The sequence below is a fragment of the Mustela nigripes genome, chromosome 13 (assembly GCF_022355385.1).
Source record: "Mustela nigripes isolate SB6536 chromosome 13, MUSNIG.SB6536, whole genome shotgun sequence".
Lineage (NCBI taxonomy): Eukaryota > Metazoa > Chordata > Mammalia > Carnivora > Mustelidae > Mustela > Mustela nigripes.
Genome location: NC_081569.1, coordinates 140,188,954 through 140,203,890, shown reverse-complemented (window position 1 = coordinate 140,203,890; position 14,937 = coordinate 140,188,954). Strand labels below are relative to the sequence as shown.

The 14,937-nt window shown below is 48.3% G+C and overlaps 1 protein-coding gene across 4 annotated transcripts in view; it reads right to left on the bottom strand.

The window, feature by feature from the left end:
- The window catches only part of EML1 (EMAP like 1), a 173,411-nt gene that overhangs the window by 17,855 nt on the left and 140,619 nt on the right, over nt 1-14,937 (bottom strand). For all 4 annotated transcript variants that reach the window (XR_009399216.1, XM_059373956.1, XM_059373958.1 and 1 more), the window contains 9 exons: nt 11,488-11,637; nt 10,653-10,722; nt 8,205-8,315; nt 7,283-7,378; nt 5,532-5,666; nt 4,770-4,869; nt 3,585-3,739; nt 697-822; nt 294-425 (listed from right to left, as the gene is read on the bottom strand). Coding sequence is in view for 3 of the 4 variants with exons in the window: in XM_059373956.1 (XP_059229939.1) it covers nt 294-425; nt 697-822; nt 3,585-3,739; nt 4,770-4,869; nt 5,532-5,666; nt 7,283-7,378; nt 8,205-8,315; nt 10,653-10,722; nt 11,488-11,637 (1,075 nt within the window). In the remaining variant the exon portion in view is untranslated. The remainder of the gene's footprint in view (nt 1-293; nt 426-696; nt 823-3,584; nt 3,740-4,769; nt 4,870-5,531; nt 5,667-7,282; nt 7,379-8,204; nt 8,316-10,652; nt 10,723-11,487; nt 11,638-14,937) is intronic.

The following is a 14,937-nucleotide window of genomic DNA, read 5'->3' as shown; positions in this document are numbered from 1 at the left end:
GGGCTCACAACAGGCTTCTGAGCACGGAAGCTGGTGAAGGAACTCTGCACTCAGGGGAACCCCCCAACTCTGCAAGGCTAGCTTGCTGTTGAAAAACTCACCAGCAAACTTCAGGATGACACGGAGGGGACCACTTGAGGCCATGTTTAAACCAATGTCGGCCAAACGGAGTGAACTGGGTGACATTTACTTTGGGACAATTTTCTATCTCTATCCATTGCATGCAAAAACATAAACAAACGTGTTCCAGATGAACTTTCATAAGAAAAACGCTACATAACGTGCATGTCTACCTCTATGACTTTGTCCCAGACGGGCCGGTGACCAACAGCGTCCCAAAGAGTGGCGTGCCTGTCATGCCCGCAGGTCAGAAACTGAGGTTTGGAGGCGTGGATGGCCAGTCCCCAGAGCTCATCGGTGTGACCCTGCAAAGGACCAAGACAGAGGAAGCTCTCTGAAACACTCGGGGAGACTTGGGGGCGGGGCCCGTGGCATCTGCACGCCTTCGGCTGCCCTCCCCAGTTTCCCTTCCCACCCGACCTAAGCCAGGACAGCAGCTGAAACTGATGCCAAGGAAGGCTTCGCTGCTAGAAGACAAAGGGATCATCCCATGTGTGCAAGCCTCTCTCATGCTCTCTGAGCCTCTGATTCCGCAGCCGGTGAAGGCCGCGCTGGGCCGGCTGGGCGGGAGCGCACCTGAGTGATGGGTGTGAAGTCCCCTGACAGAGTGCCCTGCAGAACGAAGTTTCTAGTTGTGCCTATCAAGATCACGTCGCCCTTCCCCTCGGTCACTGTCCGGATCGGGCCAAACTGTTCTGGAATCTGCATTGAGAAGAAAACATCGAAAATGTCCTTAAATATTAGCTCCACCATTCCAAGTGTGTGTTTATATATCATGATGACAGCCCCTCCCTCCCCCCTCCCACATACACACGTGCACATATGCACACGCACATGTGCACACACGCACACATAACATGGAGAGAGAGCAAGGTCCTGAGCTGGGACTTGTTGAGTGAACAATCAAAACCCCACATTGGACATTTAAACTCCAAACATGTATGTAAGTGTAAAAGAATCGGTAAGAGTAAGGTTGTTAAACAAAAACAGTGAAAAATGAAGTATCTTTTTCTTGGTTGCAGTAAAAAATTAGAAACAACTCTTTTCTTCGTGGCTTTGGATAGCAGTAGCAGGTACAATTTGGAAAGTAGAGAACAGAATAATAAGCCGTAAGAAGAGTTCCTGGGGTGCCTGGGGGGCTCAGTGGGTTAAGCCTCTGCCTTTGGCTCAGGTCATGGTCTCGGGGTCCTGAGATTGGGCCCCACATCGGGCTCTCTGCTCGGCAGGGAGCCTGCTCCCCCCCCCCCCCCCCCTGCTTCTCCGTCTACTTGTGATCTCTGTCAAATAAATAAAATCTTAAAAAAAAAAAAAAGAGTTCCTAAAATTTACTGTAACTTAAAATGGTAAATTCTTTGGCAACTCCGTATGACTTAGTTCTGAAATCCACTGTTCATGTCGGTAAACGTATGGAATTACCTAAATTTTAAGACAAACAATTTCAAAATATGCCTGCCAAGATTAATTTGCTGCATGATGAAATAAACAGAGGTTCTCGCACTTTATAAAGGAACAAATGTAGAGACCCTGCTGGGGGACTCTGGGCACCCCAGTTCTGGAAAGGAAAGACACCGCCTGCTCTCTCACAAACCTTCCATCTCCAGCGCAGATGGCACACATTTGGGAAAAGGTGACGATAATCCATGCTAAGGAAGAGGAAGGCATGGATGCTAAAAAAAATGATGAGAATCTTCTAGAAACTGGATGACGCTTTGAGGCTTCTGTTGCAGTTACGATTTAACACAGGAGCCCAGGGCGCTTGGGTGGCTCAGTCGGTTGGGCGTCTGCCTTCAGCTCAGGTCATGATCCCAGGTTCCCGGGATCGAGTCCCACATCGGGCTCTCTCCTTCATGGAGAGCCTGCTTCTCCCTTTCCCCCTACCTGCTGTTCTATCTGCTTATGTTCTCTGTCAAATAAATAAATAAAATCTTTTTAACATAGGAGCCCATTCAGTGAAATGCTGGTCAAATCTTAGGATAGAAAATGAAACAAGATGGGATTGGGAGGGAGACAAACCATAAGTGACTCTTAATTTCACAAAACAAACTGAGGGTTGCCGGGGGGAGGGGGTTTGGGAGAAGGGGGTGGGATTATGGACATTGGGGAGGGTATGTGATTTGGTGAGTGCTGTGAAGTGTGTAAACCTGGTGATTCACAGACCTGTACCCCTGGGGATAAAAATATATGTTTATCAAAAATAAAAAATTAAAAAAAAAAATCTTAGGATAGAGAATGGCATCACGATGAAAATCTCCATGAACGCGGCGGCGATTTCCAAAGCTCACCCAGAGGCCTTCCTTTATTAACAGCAATAATCAATAGAACCGTATCAATACTGCCAAAGCAGTGGGCCACGCTGCCCTCTGATAGAACGGGTTACAGGATGTAATGTGATGTGTTGTGAGTGTTGTACACACCCACTCAGAGGCTGGAGAAGGTCTATAACGTGTCCACTGGACGCTATGGATAGGGACCCTCAGCTTCGCACCGATGCCTGCCCTGATATGTGCCTGCTCCTAGGTCCCCAGGGCCTGGGGGAGGGGGTCCAGTGAGTGTGTACGAGGCAGATTAAACTTCTTTCCTGTGGTTCCTACTGGTGTGCAGGGTAATAAGGTGGTAAAATCGACAGTGAAAGGAGAGAGAGCTTTAGAGAATATGTTGGCACTCAGCCACGAACAAGGTAAATACTCAGTAAATGTTAGTTCCAGGTAGTGATGTCTCCAGAGTCACACCTGGAAATTAAAGTGGAAAAAGGTGAAAGATTTTTTTTTTAAATTGAAAAGATTTTATTCATTTGTTTGAGGAGGGGGGAGATGAGCAGGGGAAGGGGCAGAGAGGGAGAAAGAAGCAGACTCCCCGCTGAGCAGGGAGCCCAACATGGGGCTGGATCCCAGGACCAGGAGATCATGATTTGAGCCGAAGGCAGATGCTCAATGGACTGAGCCACCCAGGCACCCCGAGAAGAAAGATTTGAATGAAAAATAAAAATGTGGATAATATTCCCTTGGAAAGGTAAGACTGTTCTCTTACAAAAATATTCTAAATGGGCAATATATTACAACCTAAAATTTTACAAACTTAATTCCATTTTAGTAGTTACACTTAAACTGCTTCCAATGATTTTAATAAAAGCTTTTATTTTATTATTATTATTTTTTTAAGATTTCGTTCATTCATGACAGAGAGAGGGAGAGAGGGAACACAAGCACAGAGGAGCTGGAGAGGGAGAAGCAGGCCCCCACCGAGCAGGGAGCCTGATATGGGCAGACGCTTAACTGACTGAGCCACCCAGGTGCCCCAAAATGTTTCTTTTTAATAAAGTTTTATCTAAACCATTTTTTGAAACAGCAAGACGAAGAGTTCAAACTAACAAGGAAACTGGTTAGTGTACCAGTTTCGGGAGGTTCGAATTGAATTTTGAAAAAAAAAAAAAAATAATTTCGATAACGCTGCTTGCTCTACCTTACCTCAGTTTTACGAAGTTTCTGATAGTTTCCGTTCCAGGAAATGAGCTTGCGGTCCTTCCCTCCTCCTGACACCAGCGTGCCGTCCCGTAACATACAAAGTGCAAAAATGCCCCCCTCGTGGGCCCCTTGAACAGCGTAGCTTATCCGATTCGTACCTAAACACACCAAGGAAACCATCCTCAGGACGTTATCCAAGAGGTCGCCTCCGTCCCTCCCATTTCTCTTTGGTTTTAAAGTGGCATCTTGTCGGTTAGGACATCTCTGCAGTGTGCATCTACAAGGGACGCAATTTCTAGAAGCTTGTGCAGCAGCAGATAAGCACGCTCTACGCTATGTCATGATCCAGGAGGACACGCTCCTGGAAAGCCGAGGAAGGAGGGAGCGTGGCGAGACTGTGCACAGGGAAGAACGGGGGCTTGGGTTCACATCCTCGACAAGTGGCTTCACTGTCCTACACCTCAGTTTCCCCTTTGTGTCCTGCTTATCCTGTCGGAGCCTGCTAAGGGTGAAACGGGGTGACATGGGAAGCACTTGCCCCCACAGTAGTGGGGACACTAGGGAAGTCACCACGTTACCCTGAAGTCACATCCGGAGTCTGTTTCTGCCTTCACCCCAACCCAAACTCTAAGCCCTCTGAGGACAGGGATGGTGTGGTTTCCCTTTCTTCCTGCTGCAAACGCTCGTTGAACTTGACCAGATGGGTGTTTTCTGAGTAACGAATCCTCCTTACGCGGCTGTGGGCTCCCTGACGCCACGGCCTTGCGATCATCCGTGTGCTCAGTGGCTAACGTGCCGTCTCGCACACAATTAGTTCTCAATAACTATCTGCCAGAAGCCGCGGGAACCAGGGAAGTTATTTAAGTGTCTTATAGCTAAGTAGTCACTGACACCTTCGCCGTTATAATTGGTTAATAGAACTCTTATTAAAGCTATCCCATCAAAATATTTTAGGCTTAAAGAGCCTTCTGCAATGATAGAAAGTGCACAATTCTTGCTATTGTTTTCCTCTGTTCTAGTTTTAAGGTTTCAGGTTACACACGCACCCATATTTGTAGGCACTTATTAAACTTGGGGTTTAGCTGTAAGTCTGTTAACTCCGTTCACAGACGGCTCTTAGAGAAGTTGTGTTTAGCCTTGTATAATATTCGCCCCCCATCTTTTGCTCTGGGGACAAGTCTGTGTTACCTTTTCCCCACACCAAGATGTTGCCACTCGAGTCTCCAGTGATGGTGTCACCGTTTTCGGAAAAAGTCACGCAGAGGACAAACTTTGGCTTTTCTTGCTTCTGCGGGATGTTGTAAATATATACATGTATTTAGTCAAGACGCCCTCTAATTTGTATTCCTCTGACCTACAGGCACGGTGCTCCAAAGCCGCACGTGCCATTCATTTTCATCTACTGTTAAATAACGTATGCCGCGAGACTATCTGCTTTAAAACAGTGAAATTTCTGGCAATTTTAAAGTTGCAGACAGTTGGGGCAGAGGAAGGTGTCATGGGACGGGCTGTGTTGTCCTGACTAGAGCCTCAGAACAGGGCCCCGGCATTGGAACAAAGCAGTCCTCTAACTGGGCCCCTGCCGGGAAGGAGGCGCTGTCCCTGGTACTCACAAGCCCCAAGACCTTCTTGGTTGTTCTTTGCAAGGACCATGCATGGTGGGGGACGCAGCACCCGGCCCCCAGAGCAACTGTCCCTGCGCTTCTCCCCTTGTTGGTTCATCTTTCCTTCCTGGCATCACCAAGGATACCCACAGAGACACAGGGGGCCCTCAGTTCTGTGAGGGGTCCCTGGGAATAATCTTCATCGCTACACCCACCCCCAGATAGATGTCCTGATTTGCCAATCACAGCAACTTCTGGAGACTGCGGTACGCCTCACTGCTCCCAGAGAAGCCCTGACCACATGCATCGCTCAGTGAAGACTCAAACAAATGGAATGTAACATTACCTCGAATAATCCTTGCTTCTTAATAAGGGAGTTTCCTTCTAATGTCCAAAAGTAGAGATGTGATTTTCCGCAGGTAACTATTATGTTAGTGTCCGTGGGGTGGAAATCCGCAGCAAACACGGCTTCGTTAGAACACTTTGAGCAAAACAGGAGAATCAAATCTCAAATCTCTGGACACGTCAGAAAATAAGTGACAGCTGAGCCACAGACAGCTTGTCCGGGCCGAGCCCTAAAGCCTCTTGATTTTTCTCCCCACTGAGCTCACCTTCCATAAACACTCAGCTTATGTTTGCTGGGTGTCATAACCTCTCCTTGTCTGTCTGTCTCCCCCGCTGAGCCGTAGCCCCGAGGACAGGGACCTCAGCTCCTCTCTCTCTACGGGGAGGGTGGTGCCCAGCAGGAGCAGGCACAAAGCATGCCTTTGCTGAAGGGCTGGGTGGAAACTTAAGAACCCAAGAATTTGCTCTCATCTCCCGTCATGGATTCCCAGCCGAGGCTGAAAACAGAATCGCCTGACGTGTGTTACAACGTGGTGTCAAGCCTCAGCCCCATCTGGGGATGGGAATTTTGGCAGGGACCCAGGAATCTGGATTTTATCCAGCCCCATTGCTCCTAGCTGACTTTGGCTGTCCTGTTTGCTCTGGGATTCCCTCCTGGTAATTCCCAGGACTCTGCTGGTGGTTTGGTGACCAGGCCGGGGCTCCAGGGCTGGGGATCTGGCTCTTGGGACTCACTGCACCGTCCCTGACCTGTTCACTGGGTTCTCAGCACCTGCACTTGGGCTGCATGAATCTGACCCTGATTGTTCCTTCTGCTTGAAATTCAGTCACAAGCCTTAAACCTAGGTGATAATTTGCCTCTGACCATTTTCAACCCAGCAACCTAGCAAGAACTTAAATACTTGACCAGAATGTTAGCGAGCTGGTGTTAGGAAACATGCCAGATTAGAATACGGACCCAGCATCCCAGACACTCGAGGGAGAAAGATAAGGCAATGCGTGGTGGTCCTGGCGGCCGGGAAGTAAAGTAGTCTAAAGCTACCAGGACAGGCTGGGGACTCTGAAGTCAGGTCTGTAACGACCAGGATCCATTCATGATTTCCACAGAAGGAAAATATAAGAGAGCGTAAGGAAAGCTGCGGGACCTATCGCACAAGATGGACCAGAGGTGGTAAAGAGAAGCCCAGTGCACACCCGTCGGAAGGGCCCCACGGGGAGGGGCTGGGGTCCTGCAGGGGCGCTTGCCTTTGCAGAGGCCACTCAGCTTTGGCCAAGACCTGTACTGGCCACGCTGGCCTCTCCCTCAGCCCTGGCTGCTCCTGACCCGTCCCCACTCCCCTGTCCCCGCCCTGTAGCACAAGGGGGACACCTTCCGTACCGCCACACCTGCAGCGCCCCCATGACAGTGCGAGCACACACGTGTGGAATAAAACGAGGCAGCAGTGAACAGGGAACACGGGAGTGGCTCCGAAGGGGAGGGGCTATGACGCGAGGAAGGAGGAAACCTTAGGGGTGTCATGAAGGCGGAGGAGACCCTGCCAGGACTTGGGACCGCACCCTGGGAGGGGAGAGGGGCGGGCTTGGGATTCCGGGGGGCTGGTGTCAGGTCCGAGGGCCGGCCCGGGAATGGGGAGCCTGTGGCCCACCGAGAAAAGGAACCCAGGTCTGGGAGCCAGCGGGAGCCAGTGGGAGCCAAAGGCTCCGTCCGCTTGGGGAAATTACAGTGGAGCCCGGCGTGGGGCTGAGAGAGACCTTGACGTCGGCCAGCCGCTCCTCCTTCTGCCAGTCCCACACGGACAGCACGTGGTCGTTGGAGTCGTCCACGGTGCACAGACTGCTCCCTCCGTTCTGGAAAACAAAAGGTGTTCCCGGGAAGGCTGCATTTGAGAATACAACATGTTAAAAGTGACTAACAGTGAACATTAATTTTCCTTTTAATAGCGTGCATTTGGGCTAAAGAATACGTATGCACCGCTCTGAGACCTGCTTTCCGGCCACTGAGGGACGGCGGGTGAACGTGGGTGAGGGAGGCACGTGAGCAGCGGAGAGCGGTCGGGGGTGGTCCTGCCCCGTTGGCTCTATTAGGAAAAGTCCAAAGGGGCTGCAGGGCCCCCTCCTGGAGGAGCCGGGGTCCACCACACACACAGCACACGTCTGTGACTAACGCGTAGGGTGACCAGGAGGCTATGTGGGAGCAAAGGCCCTGGGGCCGCGGCACGTGCTGTTTTGAGGGAACACATGCACGTGTGAGGGACTGTTTTTCTGGAACAGTTTTTTCCAGGGTGGATCTGTTGAATGGGCACATCCTGAGGAAGATGTGGAGGAAGATCTGGAGACTACGAGGCCCCTTTGACTCCTGCTAATGGACAGGCAGCCGGCGTGGGGACAGCAGAGACACTAGGGCCGCTTGTCAAGGAGCAGGTGAAATTCAAGGTCACCGCCCTGAGGAACACGAAGGCAGCGTTGCGGGGCCTCTTCCCGTCAGGTGTGTGACCCCGAGGGGACACGTGTGACCTTTGAAGAGGCGACCTAAGGTGCAGGATGGTGTCAGCCTGCAAACCCACGCACACACCCGGCAGCCAGCAAGTGTGTTAACTTTCTCCCTCTTCAACCCTGACCTGCTGCTCTCCTGCCTACGGACAAGGGCGCCCGCGCCTACGGGACTCGCACTTACAGATTTTGAGAATGCGATACAGGTGACGGCTCGGTCGAAAAACCCGACTCCGATGACATGCAGCGTGTTCAGCGTCACCGAATCCCAGATGCGCACGTGTGGGGGCAGTTGCTGTTTAGAAGGAAATGCGGAGAGAAAGTCGCTGGCTGCGTGGGGCGTACACATCTGTCTTCACCTTGAAGCTACAAGACTACTTCAGTTCTGTCAAAACGAAAGGTCTTTTCCTGCATTTGAAGTCTCTGCCTTTGAGCATCAACGAAACATGGCTGGTGGCTGCCGGACATTGTGGCCCCTGAGACCAGCTGAACGTCGGGGCAGGGCCAGCGGGTTTTACGTTTTGAACAGCCCATTCTTCCTGACTGTACCGCAGGAACGGAGGCTCCCCCTTGCCCACCCAGATGAGCCCAAATTTTTAAAAATGAAGAATGACAAGGAAAGCGGGAACTCACCCAAGGGCTATTCCTGTGAAGTCTCTATTGTCACTAAGTGTAAATACACCTAAATCCAGCAAGTCAGTCCCCACCAAATAGTACTGAGAGTTTAACACTCTTGGGCCTCGCAAGAGCAAAACGGGCAATTGATTATGCACAGGTGAAATTTAGAATCGTTACCATTAGTTCAAAGCCCTCTAAGTTGTGTTCCAAGATGAACAGTCCCAATTTTTCTCTCCCTCAAGAGAAGAAAGTGTCCTAGAGCCATCAGCAGGCGGATCGGGAGAAGAGCTAGCATTATACCAGTGGACAGAGCGGGGTGACCCCTAGCCAGGACTTGCTCTGAGTAGCTGTGTGTCTGTGATGGTCAGACGACCTCTCTGTGTCTCTGTGTGCCTGATCTGAAGGCTGGGCTGGGAGAGCCATTCCGTCTTCCCCAGCTCGAAATTCTGATTGGATTTCAATGCCAGAGACAGAGATACCCTTTCAATCCACTAGAGGGAGGAATACAAGGTTTGCTACCATTTTCAGACCTGAAAGCCACTTCACATTAAAAAAATAAAAAGATATTGGTGCCTGGGTGGCTCAGTGGGTTAAGTCTCTGCTTTGGGTTCAGGTCATGATCTCAGGGTCCTGGGATCGAGCCCCACATCAGGCTCTCTGCTGTGGGGGGAGCCTGCTTCCTCCTCTCTCTCTGCCTACTTGTGATCTCTGTCAAATAAATAAATAAAACCTTAAAAAAAAAAAAAAGAAGACCCTATTCCATTTATGTGTTACATCATTATAAACTGATTTCCATGGTTCCTGTTATTTCTTTTTACATACAGAATTTTATTTTTATTTTTTTTAAAGATTTTATTTATTTACTTGACAGAGAGAGAGATCACAAGTAGGCAGAGAGGCAGGCAGAGAGAGGGGGAAGCAGGCTCCCCGCTGAGCAGAGAGCCCGATGTGGGGCTGGATCCCAGGACCCTGAGATCATGACTTGAGCCAAAGGCAGAGGCTTTAAACCACTGAGCCACCCAGGTGCTCCTTAAGTATAGAATTTTAATGGGAATGAACACAAAGTTAATATTTAAAATTTGATGTTATTAAAGTGTTTTCTGAAAAATGGCAGCATTCATGTTTCAGGAAGAAAACATGCTGCTAAAAATGGACATGTGTGGGGCGCCTGGGTGGTTCAGTGGGTTAAAGCCTCTGCCTTCCGCTCAGGTCATGATACCAGGGTCCTGGGATCGAGCCCCACATCGGGTTCTCTGCTCAGGAAGTGGGGAGCCTGCTTCCTCCTTTCTCTCTCTGCGTGCATCTCTGCCTACTTGTGATCTCTGTCAAATAAATAAATAAATAAAAATTAAATTAAATTAAATTACATAAAAAAAAACTGGACACGCTCCGTGTAATGAGGTTTGTCCCATGTACTGTACAAGAATAATCTGTGCAAAGTAGATAGCAAAGAAACTACCAGGAGTTTTGGGTAAGACATGGCAAGGACCACAGACTGTGGTCAAGAACCAAGTGGAAGGCAGTGTCACGTTATTTTCGGTTTGTTAGAATCCACTAGTTCCTACTCTGATTCCTTAAAATTCAAGTTAAAGCCTTGCCAAGGTGCTTACAAAACGTGGGCCCAAATTCTCCTGCAGCCTTTGAGGGCTCCAGGGTGACGCCAGGAGTACAGGGTACTCGGGCTGAGGGTCTAAAGTTTGCTTGGGACGCCTGGGGGTCTCAGTCGGTTAAGCCTCTGCCTTCAGCTCAAGTCATGATCCCAGGAACCAGAATCGAACCCCCCATGGGGCTCCCTGCTCAGCGGGGAGTCTTCTTCTCCCTCTGTCCCTGCCCCTACTCATGTTCTCTCTCTCAAAGAAATGAAAAAATAAAAAATAAAAAAAATTTTTTGCAACAAAAAATTTGAATCAGATACTTTATATCTAGGTGGACTTATTCATCAGTGAAATGCTTCCGGAAAAGGATACCCAGTTACCCGCTCATTAGAGAAACGTGCAAAGATCCCGCAACTCGCCTTTCCATCCTTAGATGTGCCTGCAACTTGTCCCGTTGCGATGGTGATCCTGTCGGGGTGAACTGCTAGGCTGGGAAAAAAAAAAAGAGTATTTATAGAACAGCTGCTCTTTAAAGATAAGACTTACTTTTCTCTTGGCCAAATACGATCTAGTCAAAAAATTTAAATATGAGACTGACACGGTGCCTGACTTCTCAAGGACTCAGGATAAGCTTCTTGAGCACACCAACACCTTTGGCCAATTAGTGTCTGTTTCATTCTACCCTTTCTCGAGAATTTCCAAACTCAAGGAGAAAGCATCCTTTGCTTGGGAAATACCAAGTCTCCAACGACCACCTTTATCAAGTATGTTAAGCAGCAGAAACATCATCTTTTTCCAACAGGATTTTTATACTTGACCAGGGCTCTAGGACGGATAGAATTAGGGAAAGCCGCCCATTCAACCACCTGTCCTTCCGAGATACATAAAAGCTCTATCAAAAGCTATAGGTGACTTATGAGTGAATAAAAAGTGAACGAATTATAGCCCACCCAGGCAGAAGCGTGGACATTTTTATTTAAAAAATAAGAACTCCCAATCAGAAGCCATTAGCATCTTTGCTAAGGAGGCCTCCAAACAGGGGTCTGTGGGAAGCCTGGGTGACGCAGTTGGTTGCGATTACATGTTACATGGATAGAAAAGAAACGAGTCTCTGGTGTCCTAGACAGCCAGCTCACTAGCTGACCGCCAGCTATGACTGCGACCCTAAGGGAGAGCTCTTCTCTGATGGTCTCTACTTCTCTCTCAGCCCTGGCGTCTCTGCTGTGGCGTCTGCTGCACGGGGTAAGGACCCACCACTTCACGTCGTCGTTGTGGCCAGTGTAGTGTCTCTGCAGCTGCTCCTCCACGTTGTACAGCACCACCACAGAGGCGATGAAGTACACTGTCTCCCCCGTCGGGAGCAGGTACAGGTTGTTTCGGCAGTCGCGGCCCCTGTACCCATAGCTTGGCGTGGGTGTCAAGAGAAACTCGATTTCCTTTGAGAGCGGACAATGCGTCAGCTTTATTCACCGGGGACAGACAACACAATTCCTTAAGACCCTTCCCATCTATTTCTCTTGGTTTCAGTAACATGAGACCGTAAAAACTCGGTGCCAGATACACGGGACTCTCAACAGGTACTTGTAGGGCTGGAAATGGTCCTCGAGCCGAGGTGAATAGGTCTTTCTAAAAGATGGGGCTTTGTTTTTAGAAATTATGTTCATCTTGAAAGCTGAATTTTTCAGCTGGATCAAAAATGTCACTTGTTATTTTATTTATTAAAGGTCCCTGGAGGGGCTATTGGTGAAGTCGCCAGAAAGTGAACTATTTTGAACTGAGTCAATCAATCCTAGACCGTGGGAGCCACAGCCAGGGCCAGAATTCTTTGTTGAATTGTTTGGATTATCCTCGGATGCCTGGCTTCTTTACAACTAGTCTGCCTTTAAATGTTGCCAAGGTTGGACTGTGAGTCTCTCAGTTTTGGGGCTGTGAGTTCAAACGTGGGCCCACGTTGGGTGTAGAGATTACTTAAAAATAAAATCAGTTAAAAAACTCAATTTTGGGGCACCTGGGTGGCTCAGTGGGTTAAAGCCTCTGCCTTCCGCTCAGGTCATGATCCCGGGGTCCTGGGATCGAGCCCCGCATCGGGCTCTCTGCTCAGCGGGGACCCTGCATCCTCCTCTCTCTCTGCCTGCCTCTCTGCCTACTTGTGATCTCTGTCTGTCAAATAAATAAATAAAATCTTTAAAAAAAATTTTTTTTGCCAAGCTGGTTTCCTGAAAGGCCTGCTCCCCTAACCAGTTTGACTCAAGAACTGAAATCACCGGGGCACTGTACTTTGACACTGTTTAACACAAATGCTGGAATGTTTTGCTCCAGAATTTGTTCTCTGAAAGTTGTCAGACCACCTGCTCAGCTCTACCTCCATGTCTCGGGGTCTAAACTGTATTCCTTCTCCTTCCTACTTGGGTGTCGGCTGTCATAGGTGAGGGCTCAATTGTAAGGACAGGAGAGAACGTGGGGCCAGCGGGTCACCATCTCCCAAGGCTTATCCCATGCCTCCCTCGGCCAGTCTGGGGACGGATGTCACCACGATGCCGCGGCTTCACCAGAGGCCTCGCTGTGGTTCTAGAATCCCGGCCAGCGAATGAATCGAATCCCTAGGACAGGCGGTGGCATTTGCAGCTCGGTTGGAACAAAATAGATCTGAGAATGCGGGGTGACTGCGTTGTCTCAACTACCAAGCCCCGTGAGCTCAGAAGGACTGTTCCCCAAAAACCTCTGCATTCTGACTTTCTTTATCAAGTATTCAAAAGTAAATTTTAAGATACTAGTAACGGACTTGTATAACTTAGTTATTGAGTCAAACTTATTTTTATTGTCATCATGGAGCTAAATCTTTTCAATTTTTTTTCTTATGTTATAAAAGTACTTGTAAAAGGTGCAAACAACACTCCCACATATGTACAGAAAGGGTCAACAAACACACTCCTTGCCACAACCATCCTACCTCCTTGGAGATCACGACCTCTGGGAAGGTTCTGGCGTGTACACTGTCTAACCCCGAAAACTATTTTGGGAGCAAAACATCACTTGAACTTAGATGTGAAGAATGAATCTAACAGAAGTCCCATTTATCTGAAGTAAATTCCACTGTTTTACATCTTGAAAATATGAATAGTCTCTGAAAAAAATATGTTTTGAATGGTGCTTTCCAGCCATGATTGAACCTAACATGTAAACCAGTATTGACTTAAAGAAGAACCGAATCACTGTGATTTCAAGCGTCAAAAGAGATGCCCATAAATGCTTATGAGACCTGAGTCTGAAAATGTAAAAAACATGTCCCCAAAGAATATGATACCATAATTTCAAATAGCAATTTTTCCAACTGAATTGATACCACCATTGATTTAAACCAACTTCCTAGAATTTATACCCAGGGCTTGGCATCCAACTGGTACTCAATGAAAATCTATATGAGGGTGAAGAAAGGCTTTGATCTTTGTCTTAAAATCTGCATGGACTGGAGGGTTTGCTCTGAAGTTAAACAAATAAAATAAAATAAAGTAAAATTAAATAAGGAAAAATAGAGCAAAAAATTAAAAAAACCCCGACGCTTCATTCACCCTTTGTCATAGGCTCTATTTCTTTGTGTTTCAGGCTGTTTCTCCTCGGAGCTCATTCATGTTTCCAAATCTCATAGGATGAAGGTTCCGGCAGCTTTATCTCAAGAAGGTTAGTCCTAGGGCAGACTCGGATTTCTGTGGCTTAGATTTTGGGCAGGGGAGGACTTTTCTTTCTCTTAAAGCAGCATCCTATCTGTGCTAATGTCGACTTTCTTTACGCCCGCACTGGACCCCCTACATTCAGTACCGGGGTGTTCCTGGTTATTCCTTCAGATAGTCTACCAAGGCTGACCAAGGCCCCCGCTGGTTTGAGGGGGAATGTCTGTCCTTCCCTCCAGGGTGTCTAACACTCCTTGTCTGGGTGTAAGGACTTCCTGCCACACAGTGTAGTTCAATCTCTGAGAGTCTCATTTTCCTAAGTGTGTAAGTCTGGTGTCCTCCTGCATGTCCTCTGCGTCCAGGTAAGCAGGCAGAGCTCTGGCTTTCCCACCTGCCCTGTAGAGCTGGCCGAGCCTATAACAGCTACTATTAAAAACAATCCATTCGGGGTGCCTGGGTGGCTCAGTGGGTTAAAGTCTGCCTTCGGCTCAGGTCATGGTCCCAGGGTCCTGGGATCGAGCCCCGCATCAGGCTTTCTGCTCGTCAGGGAGCCTGCTTTCCCCTTCTCTCTCTGTCTGCCTCTCTGCCTACTTGTGATCTCTGTCTGTCAAGTAAGTAAATAAAATGTTAAAAAAAAGAAAAAAAAGATCCGTTCTTTCAATTTCATTAGAGTCCTAAACTTTGCCCATTTATGATTATTATCAGTAAGACTGCTTTTTTATTAGTTTTCAACTACATTTATTCTGCCGGAAAGATTAAGGTTCAGGCCAGAAAGTGATGCATTTTCTTATGACTCTCTAAACAAAACAAAACAAAACAAAAACAAACAAACCCCATCCAGCATTTAACTATTTTCTCTTCGGGAAAGTAAGGTGGACGTATTTGAGCCAGGACTACGACCCTTCCTTCGGGACTTGTAAGACAGCGTCCCCACAATCAGGAGCCCTCCCAGAGCCTCTCTTCTGCTCGAACACCAGACTGCGTGTTCACATACAGGCCTTTTTGTTAAATTAATTTTTTAAAAAGTGAGAATAGA